This window comes from Oncorhynchus mykiss, chromosome 13, assembly GCF_013265735.2.
Source record: "Oncorhynchus mykiss isolate Arlee chromosome 13, USDA_OmykA_1.1, whole genome shotgun sequence".
Taxonomy (NCBI): Eukaryota; Metazoa; Chordata; class Actinopteri; order Salmoniformes; family Salmonidae; genus Oncorhynchus; species Oncorhynchus mykiss.
This window is the reverse complement of record NC_048577.1, coordinates 45,967,826-45,978,621: the sequence shown is the minus strand read 5'-3', so window position 1 is coordinate 45,978,621 and position 10,796 is coordinate 45,967,826. Positions and strand designations below refer to the sequence as shown.

Sequence of the window (10,796 nt, the reverse complement as noted above, 5' to 3'; positions counted from 1 at the left end):
CCCCAAAAGGCGTGGGGATCATCAAGATGTTTTTTGCCAAAAGTGAGACGAGCCTTTTATGTTATTTTTTGTCAGCAGTGGTTTTCGCCTTGGAAACCTGCCATGGATGCCATTTTTGCCCAGTCTCTTTCTTATAGTTGAGTCATGAACACTGACCTTAACTGGGGCAAGTGAGGCCTGCAGTTCTTTAGATGTTGTTGTGGGTTCTTTTGTGACCTCTTGGATGAGACGTCTCTGCGCTCTTGGGATAATTTTGGTAGTCCGGCCATTCCTTGTAAGGTTCACCACTATTCCAAATGTTCTCCATTTGTGGATAATGGCTCTCACCGTGATTCGCTGGAGTCCCAAAGATTTAAAAATGGCTTTGTAACCCTTTCCTGACTGATAGATGTCAATTACTTTGTTTCCCATCTGTTCCTGAATTTCTTTGGATCGCAGCATGATGTCTTGCTTTTTGAGATCTTTTGGCCTACTTCACTTTGTCAGACAGATTCCATTTAAGTGATTTCTTGATTCAACAGGTCTGGCAGTAATCAGGCCTGGGTGTGGCTAGTGAAATTGAACCCAGCTTTACAAAACAATGTGATTAACCACAGTAAATTCATGATTTAACAAGGGGGGCAATTACTTTTTCACATAGGGCCATGAAGGTTCGGGTAGCTTTTTCCCTTATTAAATAAAAGTATCACTTTAAAAACTACATTTTGTGTTTACTTGGGTTTATCTTTGAGTAATATAAAAATGTGTTTGATGATCTGAAACATTTAAGTGTGACAAATGTGCAAAAAAAATCAGAAATCAGGAAGGGGGTCAATACTTTTTCACAGCATTGTATATGGGGCTATCAATGTCACAGGTCACAGGGGAATCAGCCATGCTGGGGAGGGTCCCTGAACTTCCTTTCGATGTGAATTCAGTTCTGTTGGTTTTTCCTATATGCACAAAACGAACACAGCTGACTCTCCTGATACCCAGTAATGCCATTGCTGTTTGCCAATCCGCACATTTTAAATGAATAATACACGTTAAGAAATGACTAATTGTCGTCGTGAATGATTTAGCATCCGGGAGCCTTGAGTTTCATCTTTGAAAGTGAGGCTCCTTCCACCTTGACGTCGAGAGGCGATTAAACTGCGAGAGTGAGATTCCTCCCCTCCTCTCCGTAATGGGGTGAATCTGATCAGCGCAGACCACGCGCGCTATATAAACCGGGCGCGCGCCACGGACGGATTACAACAAAAAGCTACAGCTCCGTGGTCCTGATATCACTCGCAACACACCACCGCTGCTCCTAAACCAAATGCAACACAACACACACGGCGAAATGCAGGCCATTAAGAAGGCAATCTCTTGGAAACTTTTTATACTTTCTTACTTATTCGTGGAGGGTTCGTGCCAAGACTTTGGTGGTGGACAGACTCAATTTATTTGCACGTCGGTGCCCAAAGATATGGACATATGCGCCGCTACCTTGCAAAACAGTATGCCTGGAGAGGATCTGAAGACCACCGTAATGCAGCTCCGGGAGACCGTCCTACAGCAGAAGGAGACCATTATGAACCAAAAAGAGACTATCAGAGAACTGACTTCCAAGTTAACTCGCTGTGAGGGCCAGAGTGCGCCCGAGCCCGGACCTGGGGGAAGGAGAAAAGAGACGGGGATCAAAAATACTATGGGGGATGTATCAAGGGGTCCCTCGGACACTTTGGCGCAACTATCGCAGACTTTACAGTCTCTAAAGCAGAGATTAGAAAATCTCGAGGTATGTGGAGAACCATAATCTTAACGAAATAATAGCCTTTATACATTTCACCAATCATTTTGGGTGAAAAACGACATGTTTACACTCTGGGCTAAATCACGTTGCACTGTCCTGTCCAACTCGCACTGCCGCCCTCGTACATTGTTTATCACATTTACTTCCAGGAGTGAACAGCCCTCCACCATGTAGGTTAATACTCTGCACTAATCGTGAAACTTAACAAGTCATGCTGAGGTCAGACACCTTGCCGGAGACGAATTTAGTTGCTTGATGTAGGCTACCATGTTGCTAACAACACAGGGCAATAAACCTTAAAGAAGTTAATCTGGCATTAGCTTTGCAATGTCCCTGTGCATATGGGTTGTATTGTTTCTCAGTATTATTTAAAAGTTTTCTTAACTAATCATTATTTCATTCCACAGCAATTCAGTCGGAACAACAACTCGGTCCAGGCGAACAGTCTGAAAGACCTGCTACAGAGTAAAATCGACGATTTGGAGAAGCAGGTGTTATCCCGCGTGAACAGTATAGAAGATGGCAAGCCTGGGCTGCGGAACGAGACGGAGCAGCGCGGTAGAGTGGAGTCGACTCTCACATCCCTGCACCAGAGAATCACCGACCTCGAGAAAGGTGCGAGCTCAAAAACGCGCCAAATTCTTGGCCGGCATAGTTTAACTAATTAGTATCGCCGTTTAAAAAACAAAAACGAGCTATTCCGAAATACCTTTAAAATCCAACTGAAGTGGTGTTTATGACTAATGAATGTCAATATACGAAATCAATTGGTAATATGGTTGGTGTCCATTGCAACGCAGGGGAGGGGATGGGATCCGGCGAATAGCTGCATTGCTTTGCACATCCAATTCCACAAAGATGTGTGGCTTAAGGTGATTTACTTTTCAAGGCATGCGTAAAAAAGGATGGTGAAACCATCTGTATTCAGCACTTTTCCCTTAATTCATGCAGATCAAAATGTTTAAATTCTATTGAAACAGCCGTCTCCACTTGCACCACTAGCCGTTTGAGCAGAGCAAAGTTCGCCAGGACCCTATGGAGCTCCAGCTCCTTATAGCGGGCAACAAACATGGTTGTAAAGTTCCGCCGAGGGAGGGGTGAGGAGAGACCAGGACCGCTATTCCAACCCCTTTGCTCATGTGATGCCTATCATGCCGCAGAAAAAAAACGTGGAACCACAAGAAACACGATTTTGTTGTATAACTACATTAATCAGTCAACCTTAAGCAGCAATCCGCTGCAAATCTCCCCTGCGCATTACGTGATGCTCAGCGACATATTTTACAACCTTCAAAAAAATAAAACTCAAATCCTCACGTTCATCTTGACCTGACAATCACAGTTGGTTGTTAAAGACAGGACAAATGTCCAACAAATTGGTGTCACTCAGATAGCCGATATAAAAGGCTCTAACTTCTATACAGTGCTTGACTTGGAGTGAAATATGTTTCTGTACTAATTTTGGGTGCTGGTACTGTTTATATTTAGGTTCAGGGCACCACAATATGTTTTAGCTAATATTTTATAAGAGGAGCAGGAGCTCAAGCAGTAGAACATTTGAGGTGCCAGTACTCAGTACCGATGAGCTCCTGCCCAAGTCAAGCACTGCATCTATAGGCCTAGGCTAGTCCACAATAATTATTGTGACAGGTGACATCTTTAACCTTGTCCTCTGTTTTGTTTACAGGTCAGAAAGAAAACAGGCCGCTGGATAAATTCCAGTTGACATTCCCGTTGAGGACCAACTACATGTATGCCAAAGTGAAGAAGAGTCTCCCTGAGATGTACGCATTCACTGTCTGCATGTGGCTCAAATCCAATGCATCCCCAGGGGTGGGCACGCCGTTCTCCTACGCAGTGCCAGGGCAGGCCAACGAGCTGGTGCTGATTGAGTGGGGGAATAATCCTATGGAGATACTCATCAATGACAAGGTATACTCACATGTTATTTTACATGATGCATATATCACCAACAGTATACAAAATATTATTTGAAAGCAGAGTATTGCATTGAAACTATTCTTAATGTATGTTCATGCTGATTGGAGCATGAAGGCCTGCACTGCAAACTACAAAGAAATATAATTTTTGAATTAGACCACACTGACTAAAAAGCCTCAAGCTTTTTAATAAGTATGCAAGGTTATTTATTTTAGTTTGCTGCAGTGATAAAAATGTAAAAAACTCCACCCACTCCATATGCTAAAATAAAATACTGAAATCCATTCCAGGTAGCTAAATTACCATTCATTATCAACGACGGGAAGTGGCATCACATCTGTGTCACATGGACAACTCGAGATGGAGTATGGGAGGCTTTCCAAGATGGAGTCATGAGGGGCAGTGGAGAAAACCTTGCTCCATACCATCCAATCAAACCACAAGGTGTTCTGATATTGGGACAAGAACAGGTATGTCCATTACAATTTTAATGGTCCGTTTTTAATCAATAAACTTTGGTACCTTAGGTCATAATATCAAAAGGGACATGGCCTATAGCATAAACATAGCATCTGTCAGACCTTGAGAGAGAAAAAGGCTTATGCATCAATTAAAAAACTGAGCCGCTGACTCCATAATAAGATGGAGGAATTATCCCGTTTAGGCATGAATTTGGATCAATTATCAAAAAAAATCAATAAAATAAAATAATATTTGTCTCATGCTTCGTAAACAACAGGTGTAGACTAACAGTGAAATGCTTACCTCCAGGCCCTTCCAATCAATGCAGAGAGAAGAAAAGAGAAATAATAGAAACATTGACAAATAATAACACAAGGAATAAATACACAATGAGTAACGATAACTTGGCTATATACACGGGGTACCAGTACTGAGTCGATATGCAGGGGTACGAGGTCATTGAGGGAGATACAGTGCGTTCGGAAAGTATTCAGACCCCTTCTGCTTTTTCCATATTTTGTTACATTACAGCCTTATTATAAAATGGATTGAGAAAAAAACTTTCCTCATCTACACACAATACCCCATAATGACAAAGTAAAAACAGGTTTTTAGAAATTTTAGAAACAACAGAAATATACATTTACATAAGTATTCAGGCTCTTTATGCAGTACTTCAGCACCTCTGGCAGCAATTACAGCCTTGAGTCTTCTTGGGTATGGTGCCACAAGCTTGGCACACTTGAATTTGGGGAGTTTCTCACATTCTACTTTCCTTCAATCCTGACTAGTCTCCCAATCCTGCCGCAGAAAAACATCCCCACAGCATGATGCTGCCACCACCATGCTTCATCATAGGGATGGTGCCAGGTTTCCTCCAGACATGACGCTTGGCATTCAGGCCAAAGAGTTAAACCTTGGTTTCATCAGACCAGAGAATCTTGTTTCTCGTGGTCTGAGATTCCTTTAGGTGCCTTTTGGAAAACTCCAAGCCGGCTGTCATGTGCCTTTTACTGAGGAGTGGCTTCCGTCTGGCCACTCTACCATAAAGGCCTGATTGTTGGAGCGCTACAGAGATGGCTGTCCTTCTGGAAGGTTCTCTCATCTCCACAGAGGAACTCTGGAGCTATGTATGAGTGACACCTCCCTGACCAAGGCCCTTGTCCCACGATTGCTCAGTTTGGCAGGGAGGCCAGCTCTAGGAAGAGTCTTGGTGATTCTGAACTTCTTCCATTTAAAAATGATGGAGGCCACTGTGTTCTTGGGGACCTTCAATGCTGCAGAAATGTTTTGGTATCCTTCCCCAGATCTGTGCCTCGACACAAACCTGTCTCGGAGCTCTACGGACAATTCCTTCAACCTTTCTGTTTTATATTTTAATACATTGGCAAACATTCTAAAAACCTGTTTTCGCTTTGTCATTATAGGGCATTGTGTGTAGATTGACAGAAAAATCTATAATTTAATACATTTTAGAATAAGGCTGTAACGTAACAAAATATGGAAAAAGTCAAGTGGTCTGAATGCTTTCCGAATTCACTGTATGTACATATACAGTAGGTAGGGATAAAGTGACCAGGCAACAAGATGGATAATAAACAGTAGCAGCAGCATATGTGATGAGTCAAAAGAGTTACTGCAAAAAGGGTCAATGCAGGGAGTTAAATAGTGAACCAATAGCTCCCAGGACTAACTATTTAGTGAACCAATAGCTCCCAGGACTAACTATTTAGTGAACCAATAGCTCCCAGGACTAACTATTTAGTGAACCAATAGCTCCCAGGACTAACTATTTAGTGAACCAATAGCTCCCAGGACTAACTATTAAGCAGTCTAATGGCTTGTTCAGGGTCATGTTGGTTACAGACTTGGTGCATTGGTAGCGCCTGCCATGCGGTACCAGAGAGAACAGTCTATGACTTGGGTCTTTGACAATTTTTAGGGCCTTTCTCTGACACAGCCTGGTATAGAGGTCCTGGATGGGCCATACGCACTACTCTCTGTAGCGCCTTGTGGTCAGATGCCAATCAGTTGCCATACCGGTGATGCAGCCAGTCAAGATGCTCTCAATGGTGTAGCTGTAGAACTTTTTGAGGATCTGAGGGCACATGCAAATCTTTTCAACCTCCTGAGGGGAAGAGGAATTGTCGTTCCTTCTTCACGACTGTGTTGGTGTGTGTGGACCATGATAATTCCTTAGTGATGTGGACACCGAGGAACTTGAAGCTCTCAAGTTGACCCACTACAGCCCTGTTTATGTGGATGGAGGCATGCTCAGTCCTCCGTTTCCTATACCCACAATCAGCTCCTTTGTCTTAATGATGTTGAGAGAGAGGTTGTTGTCCTGGCACTGCATTGCCCCTAAGGTGCAATGTTGAGGGTCAGAGAGGTGGATCTCTTGTTCCCTACCCTTACCACCTGGGGGCGGCCCGTCAGGAAGTCCAGGATCCAGTTGCATAGAGAGGTGTTTAGTCCCAGGGTCCTTAGCTTAGTGATGAGCTTGGAAGGCACATTGGTGTTGAACGCTGAGCTGTAGTCAATTAACAGCATTCTCACGTAGGTTTTATTTTTGTCCAGATGGGAAAGGGCAGTGTTGGAGTGCAATAAGATTGCATAATCTGTGGATCTGTTGGGGCGGTATGCCAATTGGAGTGGGTACAGGGTGTCTGGGATGATGGTGTTGATTTCAGCCATGACCAGCCTTTCAAAGCATTTCATGGCTACAGATATGAGTGCTACGGAGTGATAGTCATTTAGACGGGCTACCTTCACATTCTTGGGCACAGGCACTATGGTGGTCTGCTTGAAACATGTTGGTATTACAGACTGGGTCAGGGAGAGGTTGAACATGTCAGTGAAGACACTTGCCAGCTGGTCCGCGCATGCTCTGAGTACACACCCTGGTAATTAGTCTGGCCCTGCTGCCTTTTGAATGTTAACCTGTTTAAAGGTCTTACCCACATCGGCTACGGAGAGCGTGAACACACAGTCGTCTGGAACAGCACGTGCTCTCATGCATGGTTCAGTGTTACAAGGCTTGACGCAAGCATAGAAAGTATTAAGCTCGTCTTGTAGGCTCGCATTACTGGACAGCTCGCGGCTGGGTTTCCCTTTGTAATCCGTGATAGTTTGCAAGCCCTGCCACATCCAACGAGCATCATAGCCGGTGTAGTAGGATTCGATATTGGTCTTGTATTGAAGCTTTGCCTGTTTGATGGTTCGTCGGAGGGCGTAGCAGGATTTCTTATAAGCGTCCGGAATAGTGTTCTGTTCCCAAAAAGCAGCAGCTCTAGCCACTGGGAGTGTGAGAAATGATCATTTTTTACTCATGAAACCAACATAGTCTCTGGGCAATTCGTATTATTCTGTAGGTAAATCTGTGACACTCCATTTAGTAGGATATATTACATCATGTACATTACATTATGAATGGAATAGCGATTGTACAATATCATACAAATTATAGGATGTATAGTATCATATTGTACGTCTTACCCGGCCGTACAATAGCATATGAACTGCATGAAGTATATTATACTACACTTTGGGGGATGTATACTATTATACGTCTTTCTCTGGGACCAGGTTGCTTATTGCGCCAAAACAACAAAGGAGCATTATATGGGGAGAATTTATGTTGGCGGTTAGGGGAACTAACAACAAAGTTAGGTTAACTTTTGTAAAAGGTTAGTAGAACTAAAATGACAAAGGTTAGTAGAATTTACGTAGCAGGTTAGGTGAAATTGGTTAAGTTTCAAAAAAGAGTTAGGGGAAGAGTAAGTTAAAATGCTTCAGTTGTCCCCAACGCGACTCGATCACACAACCTTTGGATTGCTAGACAGTTGCAGGTTACTCCCATCCATCCTCCCCAACCAATCTCCCTTTCTAGCTAAAGTAACTACACCATTACTAGGTATTATATGTCTTGGAGGTGCTCAGAAATACGTAAAGTATGAGGCATAGCTGACGAAACAGGGCAACCCCAATTCTGATTTATCAGCTCACACTGCAATGGCAAAATGAAAAGACGTTTGCATGGTAACGTGATTCATTAGTCAAAACAGTAATCTGGATAAATGAAAAAGTCTACTAATTTGATATATGGGTTATCCTTGGTTTCCTCTAACAAGCTACATGGATGGAAGCATGGATACATTATTTAATGCACAAATTAACTCCAAAGGTTAACTTGAAATAATTGTTTTCCTTTGTGTTAGCACAATATCCATCTTCATGAATTCAATATTATTTTCCACAGGATACGCTTGGAGGGGGCTTTGATGCTACACAAGCTTTTGTTGGAGACCTGGCGAATTTTCATATCTGGGACCGGAAGTTGTCTATTGGAGAGATATACAACCTGGCAACTTGCAGCAGCAAAGCGCAGATAGGCAACGTGTTTTCGTGGTTGGAGAGCAGCATTGATATTTACGGAGGAGCCTCCAAGTGGACATTTGAGGCTTGTCGTCAACTGAACTGAACTGCAGGGAAAAGTGAAAAGCCAATGAGAAATGCGTGTGTTAAAGCCTCTGTTGATAATACGTCTGATTTGATAGATAAAGAAGCATTTATTTCAGTAAATGACATCTGGATTTGTTATAGATATTGAGTACTTTGTGTGGACACTTACTAGATTTCTACCTGTCTAAAATAAGACTCTGACCTTCTTGTTCATCTTGGATATTTCAGTTGGATAGTTTTGGCATCTGGTTGGATGCTTCAAAGCGCTTCGTTCAACTGGCCGGTTTGTTATCTCATGGTCTTCAGCGCAATTGACACATACAGGCCAGCATATCACCACAACGCAGTGCAGACGCAGACAGCACTCCCCGACAAAGGACCACTTAGAACGTCCACCATAAGTAGAATTGGTGACCATGTAGTTGTCCCCAACGAGGAAATCAGGGAGGGGACTGGGGATCTGTCTCCGTCCGTTAGTACATTAGTGCGTTTGTACATTAGTCACGCGTGACATCTCAGACAGCACTGGCCCGGTTGTGACAAAACTTGAATGACGCGTCTTGCGTTAGATATCTGGCATTTACACTGATTGGCCAGATGATGGAGCTATAACAAGATATGTTAAATATTTAAAATACAAACTTTGAAAGGTCACACCCATTAATTACCCCGTTTGACCTAAAGTCATGAAATTCGGTGCATATGTCCCTCTGCTAAAAAAGAAACAAATTTGCCTCAGGGACCAATAAGCTTCACCATTCTGGATTTCCGTTATTTAGAATTTTGTGAAAAACACTTAAAACGCTACTCTTCTGGTACCGAATGAACAATCTGCATGAAACTTGATATGTGGCATCCATGACAATATTTTCCAGACTAGTACCTAAAACAACATGGCCACTATTGACCAATAAATATTCACTTGGGCTTGGTCGGGCAAAAATTAGTCAAGGATATTTGTATTGTAACAAACGCTGTCAAGACTCAACATATGACTCAGAGTGATGAGTCTAGCTAACCCACAAGATATCTCAGACACCACTGGCCCGATTTTGGGTGAATAATGCCTCTTGCCATAGAGATCCAACATTCACAGAATTACACTTATTGGCCCAGGGGGGGATGCTATAGTAATCAACTGTATGTACGTTAGTCACACATGATATCTCAGACACCACTGGCCCGATTTTAACGAAACTTGGGTGAATGATGTGTCTTGCCATAGAAATCAGTCTTGTGCAAAATTATACTGATTGGCCCAAGGGGGGTGCTGCATCATTTGTGGGTGACGACATGCTTACTGTTGCCTTGTTTTTATTGGACTGGGGACACGCATTTCAACCAATTATGTGATTTTGTTCATATTCCCACTGCCTGGGATTTTCACTGTGAACGACGGGTAGACTTGAAAAGGAATGTATACTTAAACGGTTATGAAACAGGCACAGCTTTCTGCTCTATCGCTATCGTTTCTCTATCACCACCTGCTTGACGCAATTTTGTGTAAAGAATCTTTTTTGCCAACATACAAGCCTGGGTGCCTTGGGATGTTGAAATAACTCAGCACATTCATTATGATTTGCAAAGTATTTTGTGTCGTATTTATTTTCCTGTAGGCCTACAACGAGATTTATTTCCAAAAGAGATGTTTATTATCATAACACATTACATTGGATAATAACATGATTATTGTACTTAAAAGCAATTCATTGAGGTGTTTGTACTTTAATGGGAATGTTATCTGTACAGTAACAGCATGACTTAACTAATTGCTGCAGCAGCATCAACACAATCTGCTTTTACTATCCTCCTTTTGGGTTGAGATTTTATACTGTATTGTTATATGCTCAAAGCATGGCAACACTGAAATATGAAAAAGTTCTAATTTTTTAAATAAAATTGTGATACCTGAATCTATCCCTGTGTGAGTGTGACATTACTGTCACAGAGTAACCCATGCATGTCACAGGACTACAAATGTTTTTGAAAGCATATGAGAGTCCTCTTATATTTCTCTATAGTCTCAACTAACATTGTCAAGAATCAATGGCAGGTTCAGAGACCTCTGTACACCACTCCCTTTATTTCTTCTTACTAGATATGCACAGACAGATCAGTGGATGAACCGGGTCGGTAGTGTAACATCACTACTGCT

The 10,796-nt window shown here is 42.5% G+C and overlaps 1 protein-coding gene across 1 annotated transcript; it reads left to right on the top strand.

Moving 5' to 3' along the window:
• The first annotated feature begins 1,218 nt into the window (after positions 1-1,218).
• On the top strand, positions 1,219-10,558 carry LOC110486561 (neuronal pentraxin-1). Its single transcript, XM_021558260.2, has 5 exons — positions 1,219-1,762; positions 2,185-2,392; positions 3,465-3,709; positions 4,009-4,188; positions 8,439-10,558. Exons 1-5 carry the CDS (start codon positions 1,301-1,303, stop codon positions 8,658-8,660), a joined length of 1,317 nt encoding a protein of 438 aa, XP_021413935.1. The 5' UTR covers positions 1,219-1,300; the 3' UTR covers positions 8,661-10,558.
• Positions 10,559-10,796: the final 238 nt, after the last annotated feature.